Below are 24,466 nucleotides of genomic sequence, written 5' to 3' on the forward strand. Positions count from 1 at the left end.
ATTTTCATTACAGCTCATTATTTGGCAATGATACCATTATTTTATTAGATGACATTTCTGTAAGGCTCTAATCCTTTCTTCAGATGATATGACATGATAGTCACTTAATAGAGATGCACATTATGTTCCCCTATATATTCATAAAAAAAGATTTATTTGCACAAGTACAGTTGTAGTATTTCCTGTAATTACAAGATATGCTGATGAGTCAGTCAGCCCTGTAGTCACCACTTCAGCTCCACTTCCCATTTCAAAGAGGAAACATCATTTATGGCTGATTGGTTGAGGTGTAAAAAGGGAGGGGGCGTTTGTGCTCTCAGGCGCTCTTTGAATGAGAAAAACACAGTCAAATGGGACTACTTTCCTTAACTCATACAACACCCAGGAGAAATTTAATGGCTCCTCACAAATTCCCACCTCCCTGAATATTTTAACAATTCATGAAAAATATTTGTTTGCGTTACAGATATCCAGGAGGAAATCATATCCCTCGCACAATCCTGCAACTAATGAAACAGAAGTGGCATATAAGACGCTTTTTCCAGCTTTGCGAGAGTTGCCCCGGGTTTAAGGAGAACTCAGATGAAGCTTGGGGTTTTCTGTGTTTTCCCCGCTGCTAGCTATGTAAAAATGTGCACATATTCATTGAGGCTTTTTTTTTAAACATTATTTTCCAGTTTGTAGCATTTACAAACTGTCAGTCTGTGTGGTATTTTTTGGTTTGTGGTAGGTAGTAGATGCACAGTTGCGAGACATTAGCTATGTGTGTGAATATGCGCACAGGAAGAGAAAGGTGTTGCCAGCGTTTAGCACTTTTAGGTTTTACTCCACAACGTGTCTGTGTGAGTTCCTATCTTTACTTGTTTTAATGAGAAAACAGCTGCAACAAATCACAACCAGTAGTTATTTTCTGGCACATGAATGGAACGAGCAAAAATGTCCACGTGATGTGTTTAAATAGATTTTAGCTAGGTGTTTCAATGTTTAAGAGCTCTGATTATATAAAACTTTTATATCAATTATTTGTGCTTTTACGCGCACCTACACCGAAGGACATTTATTCCAATGAAATAGCTAAAAACTTTACTTTAGGATTTAAACGTAAATACTACTTTATCATCCATCTCATTGTAGTTTCATGTCAGTAAATGTACTTTTTTATATTTACTGTCTGCTTCCTGGATCATTTATAAACATGTCATTTCTACGTAACTTTTGCTGACGGAAAACTTACATGACAGCTCTTCTAAAAAATTTTCTACATGAACCGACTACCATAGTGGTAAACTGCAAACTGTACTTTGACTTTGATGCATCAGTGATAACAATAGCACCCTTAAACACTCACAGGGGAAATACTTTTGAAACGACTGCTTCAAATCGAGAAGGCTAGCGCCATACAAGAGCACTCTGCACACTGTTTTTCAAGCACTAAGTACTTTTTTTATTACCACAGTGTGAACAGACTTAGAAAGAAAGCTAAAATGTGAGACCTCTAACAGCTATAGTGTGTGAAGGCCTTTGTACAGATTTCCTATAAGAATTCAAATGAAGTGCTGAAGTGCATTACTATTGCCAAATATGGCTATGCTTAGCTTATAAATGAATGCAGAGTCCGAATAAAGACAAAAACTGTATTTTCTGGTTACAGTGTTACAAAGGAAGCTATTGATAGCCGGCAAGCTGCTAGGTTGGGTAGCTTGTGTGACTGCACGACTTGTACCGAGAACCCCGCGTGTTCTTTAAATGTGCTAGGTGGCCTCGCCTTTGATTTGGCTTTTAAGATAAAAGCCTTAGGCAGAAACTCTGCAGGAATGCTGTACTTCTGCAGTTGTGTAAAATTGGTTATAAGCAACTGACATTACAAAAGTAGACTGAGACCATTTACTTCAGATTTTAAAAAAAATATTTGTAATTACTAGAAATAAAATAAAATAGTTATTACTGTTCCTGTTTATTTAAATATTATCTAAATTATAAGCATAATAAGATTATATTTATCATATTAAACATCAAGTCATTCTTGTTTCTGGAACGATGTAAATTAAGCTAATTTTGTCATCCACAAAAAAGCAAAAAAAACAGCTGTTAAAATCCTTGCACTAGTTATAAAGCAACAGCTACAAAAACAAAATAATTATATTAATTATGTGAGAAATTAATAAAATTGTGATCTATAATCTGTCTCTGTTCTTTTGGTAGTAAAATAAAAGCTAAAGTAAAGATAATTAATCAATATGCGCTTCTAAAGATTTGCTCTTGTTAACCTAAAATGTGACTTAGCTTCAGTGTTTAAAAAAGGATAAAACACACCTATGGACACAAGAAGACAACTGACTGTAGTGCAATAAAAAACATAAAGCCGACTTCAACAATATATTGATATTAGCGTGACTCAAACATGTTGAATCGTTTTAATGTGGAATTCCATTTAAATGTCAAGGTGACAAGAAGCGCGCACATTTCTGTACACGCACATTTCTGTACACGCACATTTCTGCACACGCACATCCGTTACAGATAAGGCCGTGCAGCGTAACAGCCAGTTATCTCAGCTGAAGAGCTTCATGTGCTGCTGTGCTGTGGGTTTTGCTTTTTTACTGTCGATGCTAACCTGGACTAGCCTGCTCCTGCGTGGCTTTCCTCAGGATCTCCGTCTGCTTGGAGCTCAGCGCACGGAGGCGTCCCAGCTCCTCCGTTAACTCTGTGTACGCCAGAGCCAAATTCACCCTGAAGGAGAAAGCAAGGCAATGTGTCATTATCGTCATCGTTTTTAATCATAGAGGATCACAATGTTAACAGAAGGTGTTACAACTCCGCACGATTGCACACACATAGTAATTTCTGTCAAATCTCTGTCGAATATACACCACTGATCTTAATTACTTTGAACCATTTTTTAAATGAATGCATGCAACTTCAATACAAACGCATCTCCTCTTTAAACTCAATGAATCCTGCAGCTCTGACATGGACCTGCAAATTAGGAATTGACAGGCTTCTAGGCCTGAATTCTTAGATCTCATGTCATGGTGTATAATTGAAGTGCATAAAATCACACCATTTCAAGATGTGTCATGGCTCTGAGAGGCCATACGGACTACAGCATCTCTATTTCAAGAAGCGTAAACAAGGCTGTGTGTCTTTTAGCCCTAGCAACAAGATGACTTTGTCTTTTTTGTTAGTATAAAAACTGATCTGAACCCTGCAATATCAATTCATGTGAGGCCATTTAGTATTAAGCAAGTGGATATGAAAAATAATCACTTTACAGACTGTAAGCATTTATCTGACAGTTTAGATGCCATGATATAAGGAGTTTTGTTCAACAAGAATGTAGCAGATTTAGTAGTTAGTCACTACCAATAGCCCCAGATCTGATAAGACTGTTTATCTCACCAATTTTTATAAACTCTACAGTCTTGATCTGAAATTGACTCATTTCTTCATGTTTATTGCAAGACAGAAACCTTAATCTAACGTGAAATCCGCCAAGATAATCTATTTAATCTACTAATTTGAGTAATTTCTTATATGAAGACTTGCATTTAGAGGAAATTGCCATTATCACTAGTTCCACAAAAGGATACGTGAATTTGCATCTTTTAAAATGTCGCAGCGGGGCACATTTATCAGTCTTTGCTTTGTTCTCAAAACTTGAAAACAATAAAAATAAAAAATTCAAACATCTCGTGATTGCAAATATGAACAGTCAGTTAGACAGGAAAGCGTGAAGAAAGATGCTTGCTGTGCTCGGGCACCAAATTGTTGCCAGGCTCAGATCTGATAAAGCACTGCAAATTTAGCCCCTTGATGAGAATCTGACTCAGTTCATTCCTCCATAGAGATCGTGGCAGATAAAAAGTTGCAAACGACACATCTGTATGTACTGGGGATTTCTATTGCATGAATAGGAACAGAGTTGAACTTCAACTGCAGCACCAACACAAAAAAAGAAGCAAAGAACGAACATGCATGCGTCCTACACAGCTAATAAAACACACTGTCAAATTAAAAATATGTTCTCTGGCACTCCCGCGCACTAATTTAATTGAGCCCTCCCACTTGCATGCGTAATCCTGCTACATGGGAATGTATTAGAGAAACATATGTTTGTGCTGATATCATCCTCTGAACTGCTATATCTGTATTCTATTAAAGATATCTGCAAAAAAGTGTACGCACAAACATGCTTTCCATGCCAACAGAGGACTGCATCCTGGCATATTTTTAACACCTGGCACAAAATAAGTAAGGACAGGGAACTCGGTTCAGTTAAGCTCACAAAAAAATAAAAATAAAAAAGAAGTCATAACTTCCACTGGGTAGCTGGCTTTGTGTTGGAGGCCCACCTAGTTTTCCAAAGCTGTGACTCATACAGAGTGGTGGTATCAAACCCCTTCAGCCCCCTCCATGTTACAAATAACGTCTTCTTTGTGGTACGAGTTGGTGGAACCCGATACTAATGCTGAGCTGAATCAAGGTCAAAGTTCACCCTTATCCTAATTGTGGCTTTGGATAAATAACGGCCACAAACACGCAGATACATTCAGTGCATCCGTAGGAAAATAACAAACATTTACGCTACTTACTGGCATGGTGGGTGGAGCGTGACGTACAATATCAATATTGCCAAAGGGCTGATAAAGTGTATTCGCTTCCTCTCCTCGGTACTCTCAGGTGGCTCTTGGCTCTCAGGCGCTTTATTTCTAAATGCAGATGTATATAGTGAAATTCTCTCTTTAGATTGGCATACCCCTTCCTTTTCACACTTGTGTTATCGCACGTTTCAATTTTGTGCGTTTTGAAAATCTTTGTCTTACGGTTTTGGTGAGAATGCAACACCTCTAAGTCACGCGGCCATGTGTGAACACCTGCACTTGAGTGCAAGGGTGCACGAAGCATTTAATCACTAATAAACTGCGTCGTTTTTTCTGTGAAACCAGGACCTGTGCGTGCTTTTGTGTCTTACTGCACATGTTTGCCAGCATACGTCTCTCCTTTTGGCTCGCACCTATATTTATTTCTCTCTCCACTTTGCATGCAAGTAAATGTGTGCATACTGTAACATGTACACTACAGTACGTAGGAGGGGTGTGATAATGCTGATACAGCATTGATAAAAGACTCGTGCAAGTGAATAGATCAGGAACAGAGGTATGTACATTGTATATGTTTGTGTGGGAGACGAGTGTGGGCTGATTTTCACATCTGATCTTGGATTAGACATTTTCGAGAAAAAAGACATCACCGCACGCGCCCGTGGACGCCGACCCTCTCTGTTTGGTAGAAAACGTGTCTTTCAAACCTGCTGCTACTGTTCAACCACTCACAGAATAGACCTGGCGTGAGGCGGAAGGTAACACGCAGATACCTGGTAGTCCACGTGATGTGGCGGTAAACTTCTTGTCACTGTGTGCGGCCAAGTTTCGGGGAAAGATAAACAAATAAATAAAGATATTTATTGCGCTTAGAAGAAATGGGGAAACTAGAATTCGGACCTCGCTGAAGGGGTGGGTGTTTAACAGACACTGAATTGTGGTGGGGGCTTTTTACACTCTGCAGTCCAAACACACACACACACACACACACACACACACACACACACACACACACACACACACACACACACACACACACACACACGTACTTCTGCATTATGTTTCAAGCACTTTCAGCTAAACAAAGAGAGGTGTCAAACAGTTCTCACGCCAAGCTGCAGCGATGCTAACAATACAGTTTGCACCAGCAAACACTTGTGTTTCATGCGTCTAATTTTTCATTAAGAAATTAATAAACAGATACCCGCAAGCTGTACTAAAAAATATAAATATCCAGTTTGAATTCATTGCAGAATTTGGTTAATATTGTTTTTTTACTTGTTTGAATTTCCAACAAGAAACGGGAATTCCGCTTGAATTTAAAATCATTATGCTGTGATTTATTGGAAACAGCTCTCACGTTTTCAAAGCTGAAGATGAATTAGTCATTCTCTCTGTGTACATTAGCATAGTATAGTATAGCATAATGTGTACGTGTGTATGTGATGTGTAGGGGGGGGGGGGGGTTACTGCCAGGTGCCTGCCAGCGTCTCTGCAGTGTGGCTTGTGGTTGGTGAGGCAAGCTGCTTCACGTATTATCAGTCATGAGTGAGGCAAACGAAAGTCCACAAATGCGATCATGAAAATTTTGACTTGGAAAAGATCAGAAAGGTGAGAAGTGGTTAAAAAAAAGCGAAACATGACAAAAACAGATACATCTTGTAACTAACGGATGGCAAAATTAACTCGGCTGCACTGCCGGAAGGTGATTTCATAACTTTTCTTGCATTTAAAGGTGCTAATTAATTTATGGAATCGTTCACTGGTTACAACAACTACAAAAATATCAGGGAAGCTAATTAAACTCAAACACATGCTGCTCTCTAGATTATAAGAAGGCCAAAGATGCTGTGTTAATATCCTCCGCAGCACATACAAAATTCTATTCAGTTCTATTCTAAAATTCTTCTATCAATCTGTGCAGTTTACACTAAATGAGCCCAATTACAAGAAAAAGCACAAGGAAACCAAGTAGCGGCATATCAGTGGGAGTAGGTGATATTGTTGAGTAAAACCAAAAGGTGACCAAGGTTTGGAAAAAGCAGTAGGCTTCTACCACACACTTGTTAAAAGCTAAAAACTAAGACTGTCTTCGCTGGCAAACTATTTACTTTCAGTTTGAACCCCATCGAAACACTTCTGGGGTTTCGCTGTGTGGGAGTCAATTGCCCAACATGATGTGGTTTTTTTTGTCATTCTTTCTCGTTCTTTTTTTCTTCCTTACCTCCTCTATCTTGTAAACATGCAATGCCTGGGACAATCTGTGGGGGGGTTATTAAAAAAAAGAAAAAAAAAAGCTACTTTGTTGCCCCCTCAGTTGCAAACATATTTCTCTCATTGGTTGTACACAGGCAGGGCCATGAATACTCCCAGCTGCATTTATCACGATGGCTTATGTGAGGAAAAATAAAATAAAAATAAAAGAACAAATGCAAAGATAAAACTGGGTCTCTATTAAATAAACAGGAGGAAATGGACTGAAAGGAGTCTTAACGCTGTGCTTACACTGCCCCCTGCTGCTCAGGCTAATTTCATTCCAAACCTCCTTGATTAAATGTTAAACACACAAACAGTGGAGTTAAAGTTTCATGCACACACAGCGGAAAATACATAACATGCAGTGTTCGTGTCCAAACGTGAATACCCTTGTATTAATGCTGTGCTGGAGAGCTCATCTACTGCCTAACGAGGCCCCCGGAGGTCGGCCTGAGCGCATCACGGCGGGAGAGTAAAAATACAGATGAGCAGCAGCTCCTGGTGAAAGCATTCTCCTAATCCTCACATCAGTCTTCTTATATTCACTGTTGCCTCCTCTGAGTTTCTTAACCAGTATCCTTCCTTCCTCATATGACTAAGTTTCCTCCTTTCCATCCATCTCTCCTCAGATTTACTTCATCAGCTTTAGTCCCCCCCCCTTCCCCTCCCAGAGATCTGCCGTGGTCACTTACTGCTCATCTCCCACCTTCTTTATCCACTCCACATCACACTGCTTGCACGGAGAAGTCATTTCCTGCCGAAGTAGAGCATGAAATTAGATTAGCATGCAGGTGCTGGTAGAATATTGGGGAAAAAAATCTGACAGCAAGAGTCTATTTGAAGCCTGTTTGACACTAACACAGCTAAGAGAATGTGTACCCATAAAAACAAAAGGCTTGTGCCATTATTATTTATTTATTCAAGCACTACATGTGGTGGTTTTCTTGGCTTATATTGCATGTAAGATATGGACACCGCTGCCATGCCATTAGTTTGCAAAGTTCCTTTCTTCTTAAGCATCAAACTGAGCGTTATCGACCTCTGGACACTAATGGGGACCATCATTTACAAAATACATATCAGCTACTGAGCCCACAAACTCCTCAAGAAATTGTTTAGCAGGGGGTTGAATCAAGGGATTATGGGTAGCTTTTCCATAGATGTCTTTGTATACAAATAGATTTCTCATTTAAAATCAGAGGAGTCGCCCCCTGTGGGCCATTAGCGAGATTGCAGTTTTAAGACACTTCTGACTAGGCTTCACTTTTCAGACTCTGAATCTAAGTCCATTTTTATATACAGTGTGTGGTTTATGTGTGGTACCCTTTACAGCTTCCGTATGTGGAGGATGCCACCTTTTTAGCCATGCTGTTCCATCACAGATATGACGCAGACAGAAAGTTGACTTTCTTTACTCTTTGATAGAAGAATAGCATTTTGTGATGCGGTCTTGGCTGACACCAATAACAACTGAGGGAATTATCTGACTTCTAAGCTTCTAAATGCTTTACTGTGTTCACCAGCTTTCTGTGACTTGGCCCGATTGCTCTCTGGTCCGGTGGTGAAGCCAGACAGTTGTTACAGCTTTGATTAGGATGAGAGATTATGTACATTGGCATAGCACAGACGCTGATGTCCTTTGGATTTCATTTGTGGCCAACTGCATGCTTAATTTTTGTCTCTCGCTGTTTTCATTGGATTGTGCAGACACAGCTGACATGTACAAGCACACCGTGAGGCAGTAGATATACAGGTTATTCTCTCGCAATTGTTTTTAAAGGTCATGAGAGAATTTTAATGGGTGGTTGCACTGATATGTCAGCCATGGAGCAACTACTTAGTGAAGAGACGGTTCGCTAAAATGACTTCAGCTAGAAAATAGTATTTACCTGTTGTACCTAAGTAGACTCCTAATGTCTAGCAACCCAAACCCCCTTGACTCCACCCCTGGTTGCCACTAAACAGCGAGATCTTTACAGGGATCTCTAAATATGAGGCAAACTGCAGATATGGTTTATTTTTATGTATATAAATCATGCACATTGCATTTAATACACTGCGATATATAAATATCAATTATGGACACTCTAATTAGCTGTAGATATGCATTATTTAAAGACAAAATCGTGGCATTAAATGATAAAAAAATGACTGTGTTTAAAGGTCATGGGGGATTTTGATGAATTATTCAGCAGGAATCTCCTCTAATGGACGGAGAATAGAGTTTTCATTTCTCTTAATGCTTATCACAAATCTCCAAGGACATTTCAGGGGATGCATGACCAGAATGTATTTTTGTTTGCTGCTTCTCTGACAGTGCACAAGCCTCCTAATGCTTCCCTAGCAGATTAAAACAAGCCAACACTGACCCTCTGGCTATTCTGCAGCTGTCTCATCTCGTCCTTTAGTCTTTCGCACTCTGCCTTCAGCTCCTCCTCCCGCTGACACGCCCCCTGGGCTTCGTGCCGTGCCCCTTCTAGCTCGGCCTCCAGGCGCTGCAGCTTAAGGTCGGACAGGGCGTCAAGGCTACGGGAGCTCTGAAGGGTCAACGCCGGGCAGTCAAGCACTGGGAGAAAGGAGAAGAGGTAAAAGCGCTAAAAAACACAGTGCTTTGAGTGGTTTTCGCCTGACTAATGCAGCGTGCTGCTGTCCATGGCTGCTGTACAATCGATGAGTATGAAAGAGCAAAAGAGATGACTTCTTCCAAGGGCAGCATCGTTCAGTTTGTACCTGGGTGATGTGATCTGTGTGGGCATGCTAGTGATTCAGCGCCGCTCACACAGACTCAGTCCTTGAGCCAGAAGACAGTAACAGTACAGCAGTATCATCTTTTATCCCTGCTCCTCCTGCCTCCTCAACAGAGCGCTCGTATGTGCAGTAACAGGTTTTCCTCATTCATACGCAGCTATTAATCATCACTTCCTCACGTATAAATTAAGGGAAAAAAACCCATTGTTTACACCGTTTTTTCCAAATATTCGTTAAGGTAATTTGAAGCCTATGCAAAGTAGTACCTCCTCCTCATGAAGGTATACTATCAGCAGAGGCATCTGTTGAGGTGGCAGTGACACATTTCTTCCATCTTTCAACCGCCCACATTGTTGGAGAGGGCAGAGTTTAGCTTCTACTCACTCTAGATCAGTTTAAGTCAACAGATCCTCCTCCATGCAGAAGTAGACTGCGTGTCCTATCCTGAATTCGATGCTACAGTCACATAATGTACTGACTCGCTGAGACAATTTGAATTTAAAATCTAAAATCCTACGTTTGTTCACAAACTTTTTAAGAAGCACAGTGGAGTGCTCTGCCATGTTTGCAGAGTCTATAGAAATGCATTGTAATAAGTCCTGTTGTCTCAAGGGTTTTCCAGCATTTCGTAATGCACACTAGTCACAAAACAGATCACTCAACAGTACAGATGGAAGCAACAGCTGAATAATACAGATAAATCCCCAAATTTACAGAGCAAGTCACTTTACTGCAAATGTTTCTGAAGCCAGAATGAGTGAATTTCAGTCACCAGCTCACGCATAGATTACAGGTCTCTTTTCTCTGTGACTGGGGAGTAGGAACAAAATGTCCAGGCTGAGTCTTTCTGACAGGCTGCGGTCTAACCTGACCTCAATTAAAATGCTTTTCAAACAGACTGTTGGATTTGATCAAAGACTCCATGAACAGGAAAATGCTGAGCAATATTATAGAGTGATAGCTGTTTTCTTGTTTTTTTGTTTGTGTAAATAAAATGCACAAAAAAACTCTTTTACACTTTAAATCAGTAAGAAGAGCCAAGGGTGTACTCTGCCTCCCCACTGATGGTAGCTGGGATAGGCTCAAGCCCCCCCGATAAGGATAAGTTGAAGAGAATAGATAGATTGATGGATGGATGTATCAGGAAGAAGTCAGGCCACACTCCCTGTAAATCAGCTGATCCCTTTCTATGCATCCTACTGGCAAATTTTACATCACGTAGTCTGTTTAAGTTGCTTTAACCTTTAGCCTACAGTTGGGCTTATAGCGGTGGAGTTCCATTTCTATCTCAGCACCTACTGTGTCTCACTTAATCAGGGCCAGGGCCTGTTGTCACTGCCTCTTGCTCTACTCTGTTCTGTCCTGTCGTGACACTGCTCTCCCAATTACTGCAACAATATATCGTGACTAAAATCAGCAGTTGTTCTGAATGGCTACACTCAGTGGCGGGGCTATAAAAAGGAGTCCTTAAAGGTGACTTGAGCGATATAAATATTTCAGCACCTTTCTAGACGATAAGCTACACTTTGATTCAAATACAGATGCTATAAGTAAAAAGGCAAATCAACATTGCTTCTGTTTAAGAGAGTTGCTTTCATTTTTTATGATTTGCCTCAACAGGCTTCAACATTTGTACCAACTGAGGGTCAGCAATGAAGTTGGGTCAGCAGCACAGAAACTCCAGCTCCTCTCACCTCTGCACAGCAACCCAGACAAAAAACATTATGTGAGTTTGAATGCTGGAGTTACATAAATGATCAGGCACAAAGCATCCTAATCCAACTTCAGAAAGCTATGGGGGCATATTCTTTCCAGAGCTACTTAGCCATTCACTGAGCACTTTTGGAGAGAAATTAGTGCACTCCCTGCTTTATAAGCACGGTTTTTCACAAGCTTGCTGAATCATACCAGGATGGTTTTGTAATTGCCATAATTGGGTCCATAAACTCTAGGTCAGAGTTCATAAATGCATCGTGATTTCAGCCTTGGTTTGTGGTGTGAGTGGTTGAAACTGATCACCATATTGCCATTTCTCTCTATTGAAACATTTGATGCACACCAGTGCTCATATGGTTTATTCAAAATCAGATATAAAGATGCATAGTGAAGATATAGAGAGTAAGATTGCTGGATCACTTACTGTGTGCGTCTGGGCCAGCATGGAGCTGCAGATACTGCATGTCTTTGCTGTGCAGCTGCATGTTGAGTTTCTGCAGGGAGTTGTCCCTCTGCCTCAGAGCTGACTCCAGGCTCAGGATCCGCTCAACATGTTTCTCCACCAAACTGGTCTGTAATCAAACGCATATTCAAATCTTTCTTTAAAGTCACCGGGATTCAACTATTTACTTAGGTTAAAAATGTTACATAGTAAATATGGATAGAGAAAACACCATTTAAATTACACTTCCAGAGTACCTTTCAGAGCTGAGATTAAAGAAACATTTGCTTTTTTGGTAATCTTAGTTATCACTTGTTTGCATTTGTATCATTACCCAGTGATGTTTGCAGATAATTCCTCTGTTGTGTTGATGCCACAATTTTAGTTTTTGTTTCTTTTGACATCAACTAGTTGGTTAGAAATGGGGAAGCAGGGGTGGAGCTGAGCTAAGGGACTGTGTGAACTTAGGGAAGAATTCTTTGTTTGTTCATGTGTTTTAAAAGTGATTTGCATACTTCCTTGCAATGCACATGGGTGGTAAATAAAACAATATGTGTTTAGCATTGAGGCATCTTTAGAAATATAAAGAAGAATGACTCCTGCGGTGGATGTTGTCAGCACAGAGGCCTCAACTCGACACCAAAAACATCAAAATCCACAGAAGAACTCTGACACGTTCTTTAATATGCTTTAAAAAAAGCATCCCTAGATTCAAAAAACGCCTTTGAAATTAACTTGTGAAAAAACTATTAATGGTATTATGCTTCTGAATCCTCACTTTACTTTCAGTTCTGTATATTATGTTAGTAAGTGAGTGAAAGGATGGAAGATAAAGGTCAATGAGGCCCAACAGGTAGACGGAGCTGAATTAACAGCGAGCTGCAGCTTCAGGTGACATTGACAGTGTCTCAGCTGTTGGCAGGAAGCAGTTCCAACATCTTTGGTGCACTTTATCCCTTAATCACTGAGACCTCTGAAACTGCTGAGGCTTCTCTGTATGATGGACTTCACTATCATATGAGATGGTTTATTAGCATAGAGGGCATTTAGGGGAAGACCAGCCAGCCAATCTGTTCAGCTGGCAGCTTCGGGCGGATCTGGATCAACCTTGATTTGCTGTGTTTAAAAAATGAGATTATTTTCTTTGGGGAAACACTGAATAGAATCTTTTCAAATATGATTTTGTTTCAGCTTAACGCAGTTTTGTTTAGCGCTAGAGGAGAACTTTTGAAAAATGACTTTTTCACACCAAGGACAAATCACTCACTATAATAATTCATAAACATGTCTGAGGACAGTTACGTATTAAAGTAAAGTGAGCTTTTGGATTTTGCTTTTGGTGATGGCTATTAGTTTAAATAGATGTCTTCATTTAAGATGAGTGCAAACACTAAAGTTTTATTTTTGTAACTACATGTGTTCCACATTCAGTCATATATTCATGTCCGGTTTGGGGTGTTTGCAACATCTTTGGATCTTACCTTTATTTTGTAGATGCACTCTTTTATATTTCTTTGTGTTTAATCTTTTTCCAAATTTCCTTGCAAGTCTTTGTTCTTGTATTTTTTTGTTTTATTTTGGTCATCACTCTGAGCTTGTTTTACTTCCTGTCACTTTTTTGTCCCACTGATTAGATTCACCTGCCTCCTTATTTTATTCCTTGTTTATTCGGAATCCTATCTTCCCATTTTTCTGTTGTCAGTCTGTCTGCTCTTCTACTCCTATTCGGATTCTGTCTGCAAGGTACATTTTTAGTAGCAGTAGGTTTCTGCTTCTCATCTGTCGTCCAGGGTGCATTATCCAATCAGCTCTGAACGGCTTTGGTTGCATCCAGTTAAGAGCCGATTAGAAATTGCACTTACTGAAGTGTAATCTAATCTCAAAACCACCGGGAAATGTTAGGCAACAATTTCGCTTTTTTATTAACTCATTAAAATTTATATCCATTCATAAACAATGACCTCAAATGGAACTGGGCTGGGATAGATGTGGACAAGACCCAACCAGACAAAGGGTTTCCAGACATTCCTCCTTCCTGTCGTCGTCTTCACCAGCAGATCTTAATGTTTTTCAACGACTCTGCTTCTCCTTTAAGTTTAAATCTCAACCTCATCTGTTCTGTTGGATCATCTTTTGTCGGGACTGATGCTGATTAACTGTTAGCTGATTAACGCCCTAATCATTGCATTTCACACACGGATGATCATTCTTTAAAAGCTTAGAAGTATGGTATATGATGTAGTAGAGCATAATCAATGCAGGACTCCAGAATCTGAGACATCTGCAGTTTTAAAATAAAAGCTTTCATAAAAACAATGAAACTACACACACAAGTCAGCGCCACCATCCACACACTTTACTCAATTTTGCAATTTGTCTGTTGTCTTAGTGATGTCAACCATGAAGAGTTTTACTTTTTAAATTTGGTCCCGATTACCAGAACGTGAAGCTGCGAAACTTAATGAGCCATATGTCTCGCAAAGAAAGCTACTGCAAAATAATGAACTGAATAATGCCTCTGACCATCTTGTCGAGATCCCTCTGGAGGTTGTTCTTCTCCATGTGAATCTTCTCGTAAGCCTTGATCACATCCTCCAGCTGTTCCTCTCGCTCCTTTCTCTTCTGGAGCTGAAGCGAGATACAGAAAAGGAGAAAGAAATGTAAAAAGGAAAAGGGTTACTTTTTTCCCTTCATTCCAACTTTTAAAACTTCTTCACAAAGAACAAACAAAACGGGGGTACAGCTTTCATTTTGAGAGGCGTCAAATGCGTTGGTTGAGAAACTGTTGTGTAACCAAGCAAATTTGGGGCACAGAAATCCTGAAAGCTCAGCGTTTGCCTCATCTCCAAAACAAGGATGTTCAAGTGTGTTAAAAAGAAGGATTTCTTGACATGTCGCTGATCTAATCTTCTTACAGTGTGGCATAATACGAGGGGTGAATGCCACTGGATGCCATAAAGACAGACAGCTCTGAGGGCAGTGACATGCACCAAATTGAGAGAAATGAGTTCATTTTCAAAGCAGATGAAGGCACAGAAGTGAGCCTTTTATTGAAGAATATGGAAAAATATGGTCACTTTGGACTACGCAGAAAATGAGAGCGGGAGCAGCAGCAAGGGAGTGAGATAAACAGAGGACAAAGGTATATCACTGCTGTGTGGTGGAGCACTGAAGCCTATTCAGTGTGTCTATGGTAACATATGCCTGGGGGGAAAAAAACTGGCACCAAGGCGTGTGCGGCTTGTCTTTTTTTTTTTTTTTTTTTTTTTTTTTTGCCTGTCCCGTTTGGCTCTTTTGCCATCAGAATTGTTGTCTAAAGGCAAAGAAAGATGCCCAACGGATTTACTTTACCAAACTGACCATCCCAGCCTTGCCGTAATGGTCCATTTGATTCACCTTTTATTGTTTATTTTATTTTCACTTACTGAATACGGGACAGACTTGACTGGGGGAAAGAAGGGGAGAAAGAAAGAGGGAAAGAGAAACAGCTGAGAAGAGGGACGGGGGAGAAGGGCAAAAGACAAAAACCAACAGAATGAACAGAAAAAAAAGAAAACAAGCAGAAGAGAACAAGAGTAATAGAATAAACAACATCACAATGATATATGGGAATATGACAGTAAATACTAAATGTTAAACATTATTGTGCAGCACATAAGATCAACAGAACACAGTGTGCTTTGAGGTAGGAGCCAAAAAGGGTGTAGTTTGTGGGTGTGATCACCCGTGTGTACACCTGTGAGCATGGACGCGCTTGTTTTTTGTTTTTTAAAAGGTTCCTTCATGTAATGATCTGCTAGAGGGTGTGGGGGGGCCACAGCCCCGTCCTCCAGGGCATGAAGCAGGTATGGAGGAGATCAAAACTCCAGACATCCAGAGGCCCCCAGAACACAAGAGACCAAGGAAGACCAACAGAGGGGCAGTCGCGCCACTGTCCCAGAAAGAGCTGAGGAGAGTCCCAGATGAGGGCTCACTCAGCAGCCGCGGAGCAGAAACCAGGGGGAGTTGCAGTGACGCGCCCGTGAGCTCCGCCGGCAGCCAGCCGTGCCTGAGTGACCGAGCCCCAGGCCGAGAGGCCGGGGGCACCCCACCTCCGAGTGCGGCTTGTCAACAGCATCGTGACGGAGGCGAGCAGAATTACTCCAGAGCTGGATTTCTGTCCTGAGAGGCCCACAAACGCACGGTTTCCTAAAATAAGGAGATATATTCATTATCACGTTTTACATTTGCACTTCAGTGTAGATACTGTGGGCGGGATTGTTTGTTTTCCATAGTTGGTATCCCTTCGTAATTAATAGTATAAAAGAATCAGTTAGCAGTTATTAGTAGTACTTAGCGCTAAAGGAAGAATACAATACTCTGAGAATCTCGATGAAAAGGTGGAAGATTGTTTTTTTCTTTGTTATGAATGTGGAGTCCTTAAATGGAATAAAAAACTGTATTACTGTACAGTAAAAGAAAAAAGAAAAAATCCATCCATAAACTCAAAAACGTTTTTGTCAGCTGTTTAATAAACGTGCTTTTTGTGGTGCTATGCGGTTCCGTGATATTTAAAAAAGAGAGAGTGAGCGCTACGGGCCAGAGGAAGATCATATATGTTAGTTTTTTTTAGGTGTGCTGTGGCTTTAAAGAGCAGAAGCCTTCTGTGGTTAGTTTGGTTTGTTCAGTAGCTGAAGGCAGTGCTATCACGAGAGAAAACGCTGAAAACTCTGGTTACCTGGAGAGCCGTACAGTTGCAGTTTAAAGGGACAGCATCCTTAAATCAAACATACTCACAAATATAAGTTATCTCTGCAGTCTGGTGGCAAAAAAACAACAATGTAGAAGCACCTTTAGCAGCTATAACTTAAAGTAATTATTTTCAGTATGACTTTGTTGGTCTCTCACATCACTGAGGCAGAGTTTCAGTCCACTCTCCTTTGCAGTGTTGCTTCAGGTTTGAAGGCATTTATTTTGCAGCTTTCTTAAAGTCCGGTGAGGTTGAGGTCTGAACTTTGACTGGGCCCCTGCAACACTTTCCCCTTTTTCAGTCTTTCTGCTGTGCTTGGGATCATTGTCCTGTTGCATGACTCGATTTGGAGGACAGAAGGCCTCACCTCTAACTCTAGAAAAAACAAACCTAACTCCAAAGATTTGGGATGCTGTGTAAAACAACTAAAAACCTAATGCAATGATCTGCAAATCTCACCTATGTTATATTCACAATAGAATATGGAAAAAATGTTTAAAATGTCTAAACTGAAATGTACCACAAGAAAACTATCAGGTATTTTTGAAGTTCATGGGATGTGCATAATAAGATTCAGATTTTCTGGAGAAATATCTGTGCAGGCTGACATTCAGTATTGGATCCCTGTGATCTTTGGGCCCTCAGGCAGCATTGTATTAAAAACAGGCATGCTTCTGTCATGGAAATCACTGCACAGGCTAACTGTGCCATCCACTAATGCAGGTTAGCAACTGCAAGGTGCCCGGATCCTGCAAGAGAAGCCCAAATAATCATAGAAAATGGACACGCATTATGATTTGTTGTCTGCAAAACACATTAATACACTTCTTATAGTGGACGAAAGTGACATTTTATTAAAGTCCACTTAAACTAAGTCAAAGGATCAAACACAGGACTTTAACCCAGAGACTCGGGCCTGTGTCCCATATGAAACCAAAAATGGCAAAAGCATAAAATGTATATTTTCAGATATAGCTTTTCATTTTGCTTTGACACTAAAACTGCTTATTTATGTTTAGGAAGAGGTGAAAGTTCAAATAAAAATAGACTAAGTCAGAAACAAAAAATTAGGAACACCAACACAGAAATTACAGACCTTGTGATGAAAGTACAGTTATGTATATTTGGTTTCAGAGGTAAAGGACAAAAAATTCCTCACATCAAAGCAAAGGTGAAATAAAAAGAAAAGATTTTGTAGGAGTTTGAAAAAACCCCTGATGTGTCTCAGAGCGTGCGTATGAGGGTTCACTGAGGAAATAGCTGAAAAATATTATTATACGCAAAACGGGGGCAGAAAAAATGAAAAAAGCATAAGAAAGCATCATTATGTTCCCAAAGCGAGTGTTCACATGATTGTGTGATGATACATGAAACTGTAAATTTATAGGCTGTACAGTAATTCGATTTTCTCTACCTGCCTTTGATTATTGGAGGTCACCACTTCATTGAAAATATAAGGTTTGTGCCTGTCAGCATGCATAGGTGGTTGTGGTCAGGGTCTTGTACCAACAGAGCATGCTCCTGCAGCCATGAGCCTTTTAATCACTCTGACTGCATGGTATCAGCGCCCCATGACCTTGTATGTCCCACGCTAATCGTTTATGCTGCTCCCATAAACCATTTCCTTCCCTTTGTTCTGCTGTGTAGTTCTTTTTACCGCTGCTGCTACCAGTTTTACCACGGCCTTCCTGTGTCAGTCGTTTCTCAATTGTATTTCCCCACGCTCTTGTTCTCACAGACTTTGAAACAGGAGAGTTACAAGTGAGGAGAAACAAGTAGTCCGAGCACATTTCGGGCACAGCCATTCATCAAGGTTTTGGACAGCGGGAGCACATAAAGTCCACAATTAGTGCTTGTGTGCAGCATGCACACATTATGCGTGCACTAATTTAAAAATGTGTGATGCCTGTGTGTTTGTAAAAAGGCGCGCCTTCTTTAGCATTTGTTTTCTGAAGGTTTACACGATAAGCACATCTGTAGCCAGGTTTAGACCCGGTTATGCCGCGCCACCAAAATAGAGCACCAGCATAAAAATCCTGTGTCTTGTCTGTTCTCTTACCTCGTGGGTCAGGGCGTTGACTCTCTGCTGCAGGCTGCCGTTTTCTGAGTGCAGCATCGCCGTCTCTTTGCTCTCAAATGAGCAGTAGGAGTTAGTGTCCTCACCAAACTCATTGATCATGGGGAACTGCAGAGGAAAAGTAAACAAGAAGACAAAAGTACATTGAGCTTGTTTATATTTTTTGTTTGCTTGGTTTTGATTTTTGTTTTTGCTGCTGTATTCTGCAATTTTTCATGAGTCCACACTGTGATCATTAATGATTCATCTTACATCAGCTGCAGCTTCTGTTTGGCCCAGATATCACTCATAGGATTGGGGAGTAGGGGGGTATTTTTCAGAGCTTTTAAACTAATTAATGAATTTCCATGTCAAGTTGTTCCAGTCATATTTCCTAATTTCGTCCCACACGGTGAAATCTGGGGAGGGCCTATTACTAAGCTTTGTCGGTCAGCCTATCCATCTCTAAGTTTGTCCATCTTCTCGTGTTTTGCGGCAAAACGTTGGAGAATGATGAAGCGCTTTTTAAAAATCACCCTTTCAAAAAATGTCATTTAAGATCCCTCAGATGAATGCAAACAGCAGCCGGTGCCTAAATCAGAAACACTGCAGTTCCTCAAATAGGCACTAGATGGTGACTCGGAAAGCAAGTCAGTCCCCATAGACTCCCAAGTTAAAGTGCCCAGCTTTATAACAACAACAAACAAGTTTACAGCCTAAAAACAAAGTTTTCATCTCTGTTGCTAACTTTCTTCTTGATAACAACTTCTGAGGATGTGAATTTATTTATAAATCCAATTATAATATAAATTCAACTTCCGTAAAAAGTTAAAGTTACACATCGTTAGAGTGGCAGCTTTGAAAAGCATGCCCTACTAGCTTTCTATTAGGCTTCACCTAACATGATTGAACAAACTGCAGGTCCAAGAAGGTTTTATTCCTGTTTTGAGGGCCTGTTGCTTATTAACCAGTCTCCCTGTCCTTACAGATGGCTGCCTGGTTCTGCCAGACGATTCTTCTTGTTAAAAAGGAGTTTTTCCTTCCCACAGTCGCCAAGTGCTTGCACATAGGGTATTGTCTGATTGTTGGGGTTTGATATCTCACCTTCAATGTCTTCAAATATCTCTAAAAACCTAAAAATGTAGTTAATTGAACACTTTGTTATGCATAAACTACAAATAATACATTGTTTTGTGTCAATTCCACATCCAGTAAACCTCTCAGGTATGAGGGAAAACCCACACACACCTCTGAGGTGGTCAGTTAACCACTGAAATTTGCCCCATTAGTGATGCAGGTGGCTTGTTAGTCTTTAGCCTGTGGCGTTAACACTGTGTGGACTACAATTGACAGTTTCTTTATCAGAGGTTTAATCATTTATGAGCAGGCTACAAGTGACTATTTATCTGTTTCTATCATTATAACAATACAGTAATTTAACAAATGGACACAGATTGACATCTACAAGGTAAAAAATGTATAAAAAATAAACAAAGACAGATTAATGACATCTGCTTCTTGGATAAAAGTAGGTTTTCACATTCTCTGTCTCATATGGTCACTTTTAGCTCCAAAAAAGTCTTTTTAAAAAAAAAAAACTTAAAACCATCAATTTCCTATATTTTTATGTCTGTCAGAAAGATCAAAAGCCACCACGCTCAGTCTGTCCAAGTGCTCTCATACTTAACCACTGTGAAGCCCACAATTTCCCACGCACTTCTACTAAAGAGCTATTTTAAAAAATGAGCGACAAACATCTAGTTTCATTTAAAAGAAAAGCACAATAATTATTTAAAACACCTGTTTATTGCAGGTTTTAGTAAGCATAATTCAAGCAGGAGTAAATTGCTAGTGATTGGCACTATTTTCACCGTTGCATTAATACACATTTGGTGCTATAATGAGTATTTCAACTCTCAGAATCGTGTATGCGAGACTGACTCGAAATAAACTGCAGAGTGTGCTCATGGTAATGAAGGAATATGTCACCCAGTGCAACAGCGAGGCTCACTGATGTGTTAGTAATAAATTCTGACAACAATGGAGCTCTTTAAGAACAGCAGAATCAGGCACAATACTTCTAGTTGGATCAGTGCTGATTTGTCTTTGGATGTGATTTGTTGACAATCTGAAAAACATAGAAATTGCTAGTTTTATTACTAAGACACAGGCAAGGAAATAATAAAGGATGGCAGAGAACCGGCATTTTAGCAAATACATCGCTTACATTTAAAATATGCTGGAATAATTTCATTATATGTAGCTGAATTTATGCCGGTGTGATTTATTACATCATCATCATAACTTTAGAAAAGGAGTTAATGGACTTTATTACATTTACTATTGTTTTCTAGTGTCGGCGGTCATGGTCCTGAACTCCTGTAGTTACCAGAATGCTTTGATAGAAACATACACGTTATATAACTGCGTGTGTCGTTCAACCTAAATGAACACATTTACATTTAAAGTGCCTACCATAGGCTCAGAGGGCTATTCATTTTCTGTGTGAAGTCATTGTTTTGCTGATGCAATGTCTGTTCGAGGAGCAAACAACCCTTTTCCATTTAGTGCAACACCTCTCTCTGCTCAGTTTAACAGTAAATGTTCCCAACGTGGGCAATCCCAGAGGGCATCAAGTATTCTCACGCCGCTGAGCATCAGGAACGCCGACAACAACCTTGATTTACCCATGAACAAAGCAACAAAAAAAAAACCACTTCCATTTGTATCACTGCAGCAGCTGTGCTGAGGAACCTTGAGCTACACTTAGGACTACTAAAATGTCTTCCATTTGTAACTGATAACAGCTGGATAACAGCTGGATCAGGTGTTAAACAGTATTCGTGCCATGGTTTTTGGTTTCCGCTCTGTTACTTCCTCCTTTCTTTAGTAATGCTTGGTTCTTGTTCATTCCAATTTTCTGCAACACCTGATACCAAACAGATAATCATATTCCCCAGTGTATACTTTGCTGCATGTGCAAACATACATAGAAATACAGCATATAAAGCAGAAAGCAGGCACACGATTGTCCCAAGCGGACCTATGTGGATAAAACAAATGCATTAATGTATTGTTTAGGAGTCAGATGCTCTTCAGATGGCACTGAATGGTGGATCTGAACTCAAAGTCTAATGGTACTTTATGACAGATCCTCCACCATGTTTCACAGATGGCTGTAGACTCTCACCTCTCTCCTGCCCTCCATACATATTGATGGAGTTTCAAAATTGGAGTCATCATGCTGTAAAACCAGGCATTTTAACACGGGAGTCTGTGGAAACTGACTTCCCTCAAGTGTCCATTATAAGAATTTTTGGCACTTCCACATTAGCTTCACTTGTCTGCTCCGGAGGGGGATGCTTAAATATTCAAAGCTGAAAAAAGGCACATGTTCTATTTACATAGGCACAGGTGTGACAGCTTCTACTCCAAACAGCAAACATCTGCACCTGCTCTTCCAAAATCAACATCTGTCTCTCTGGGAGAGGGCCCTGAACAAACCACAGTTTGAGAGTAAGTCAACAGCAATGTGGCGGCCTGAAGCCTCGAACAACAGCTGCTCACTAGAATGATGCAGGACTTCGGTCTTACTTCTCCATACCTGCCACCCCTCTCATGAATTTCCAGCACATGTTTTATCTCTTGCAAACAATAAATCATAGAAAAGCCAACAAAATTCATTCAGAATCTCACCCTGACTCTTCAACCTGGTATCACGGCAAAATGTGTAATATACACACAATCAGAAGTAATCGTGGGAAACAGACATTATTACCACATTTACATGTAAATACATATTAACCGCCTAGCTTAATTGTTTCTGGTAACTTAGGACCCGGGAATGCACTTTTTTGCTCACTACCGCCTTCTTGGCTTTAAATGTATTATCTCCCCCTGCTGGAAATGCAACATCTGCACGTGTGCCCATTTTACGGGCACGGTTAACCGGCATGTCTGTTGCACCCTTTGTCGTGATATGGGGTTGACTGTTTCTTTCACAAACAGTCAACTCAAACATAGCTGAAGCTTAAAATTCTCCCCGGTAGCTCGTAATACTGCAACAGCTTGCATCTTTTTGGAACTGTCTTCATTATCACAGCAGCCTCTTTCACAATTTTTCAGTCATTTAAAACATTTTGTTCTCTGTTCACATGCAGCAGAACAAGAGCTACACTGTTAATGATGCTCTCCAATACTGTAAGCAGTACAGCTTATTAAAAGTCCTTGTGTACCTGAAGGAGAATTAGGCAGTGAAGGCTGAGGGAAATTCAGATACATCACTACTTCATAGCCATATTATTTCTAGAATAAGTAGACCACAGACTAATGATGATCACAATGTAGGAGTGATTTTTCTCCAATCCTTCTGTGTTCTTAATTTGAACCATTTAGCTCTCCCTTGCTCCGTACATCATTATCTCCCTTCACTCCTTCATTTCTCACACTCTCTCCGTGTTTATCAACGCATGATTCCGCCCATGTTGCTCCTTCTTTCCACTTCTTTTCCCATTTTTCCTCATTTTCTGTCCTCCCACGCTATTTCTTTACGCTCATTTGCCTTCCCTTTCCCCGTTAAATCAACGTGCTGGTCCAACCACTGCTGCGAGGTGGATTTCTGCCTCACCAGCTTTCTCACCCAACCAAGAACTGCTTTGATATCCACCGACAAAGTTGCAGGTCCAGCTGTGCAGAAATATTTACTGTCGCTGACGTTATCTTTGGAAACTAAGACGTTTTTGCTTGAACTCTTTGTCACAACCCTTCTGCTGAATCCCAGTAGATTTCAGTGCTAATAGTGTACATTCATGCACTTAATCAACCCAGTTTTGTCAGTGACAGCGAGCACTTAAACTGAGGCATGGGATATGTTTTATATGCAAACCTGTAAAGCCATACGTTAGTGATGTTATTCAACGAAGCCTTGCAGCACACACTATTTGCGTCACGTTGACACGGGGAATTTACATGCCTTTACTTGGTGGCACAGAAAATGCATGAATAAATATGCATAAATATGCTTTTATTCTCGGTTCAGATTTACTGCAAAGTGTGTTTTATGCAACTCATCGAACAGAACACAGATACGAGAATCAATTCGATTACTGTAACCTATCAAAGAAAACGCAGTCAATAAAAATAAATGTGTGATTTCCACATCTCTTTCTTGCTTGTGAAGTTTAAACATATCAAATTTAACAACTCTAATGCAAGCTGTCACCTTAGAAGTAAATGCCAGCACCGAGAGCGTATTGAGTGGGGAATTAAAAATATAAACTTAAAAATACACAAAATTGACTGTTTTCTGCCAGCATTGCTTTCATGCCTTATTTGTAGCCATAGTTTCCTTTTAGCTCCCGATGAAATGCTCCTCTGACTGACATCCATTTTGTATGCAAAAAGTGAAATGATGTATGAAACACAGCCTGAAGCAGAAAGCCTGAGTTAATAAAGACACCACTGGAAGCGTGAACGTGCAGCTGAACATTTGCACCTAAAAAAGTATCCGAGTATGCATATGAGTTTAATATCTCACTAAGTTTGTTGAGATGTGAGACAAACTCCTGAGGTCTTCAGCTCGTCTGGTCTCCTGTGATTTTTTTGACACCTCTGCTAGTTGAGTAACTTGAGTGGATTTAGTTCGGGATTACGTAAAAGTTGCACAAAACTGCTTCATTCTTGGCTTTAAGCCTTTAACTTTTGGATTTAAGTTGAATCTCGATCCAAAAGCCTTCGGAAGGACTCCTTACAAATAAAAGAAAAAGCAAAATACATATCAAACTGACATTATGTTGATGTCCTCAAGAAATGATCACAGACTAATCTGGATCGATATAACCTTCTAGGGTCAGTGCATACAGACAAATATTTGGAATTAATTTCAGGCTCTGATACATGTTTACAAATGTCATTTAGTA

The 24,466-nt window shown here is 40.2% G+C and overlaps 1 protein-coding gene across 1 annotated transcript in view; it reads right to left on the bottom strand.

Annotated features, from left to right (window-relative positions):
- Positions 1-24,466, bottom strand: part of tbkbp1 (TBK1 binding protein 1) — a 72,230-nt gene that overhangs the window by 12,310 nt on the left and 35,454 nt on the right. Inside the window, exons 3-8 of the mRNA XM_026178074.2 lie at positions 18,552-18,677; positions 14,287-14,391; positions 11,746-11,893; positions 9,227-9,423; positions 7,550-7,611; positions 2,615-2,730 (exon numbers count right to left, since the gene is read on the bottom strand). Coding sequence (XP_026033859.1) covers positions 2,615-2,730; positions 7,550-7,611; positions 9,227-9,423; positions 11,746-11,893; positions 14,287-14,391; positions 18,552-18,677 — 754 coding nt within the window. The remainder of the gene's footprint in view (positions 1-2,614; positions 2,731-7,549; positions 7,612-9,226; positions 9,424-11,745; positions 11,894-14,286; positions 14,392-18,551; positions 18,678-24,466) is intronic.

This window comes from Astatotilapia calliptera, chromosome 8 (assembly GCF_964374335.1).
Source record: "Astatotilapia calliptera chromosome 8, fAstCal68.1, whole genome shotgun sequence".
Lineage (NCBI taxonomy): Eukaryota > Metazoa > Chordata > Actinopteri > Cichliformes > Cichlidae > Astatotilapia > Astatotilapia calliptera.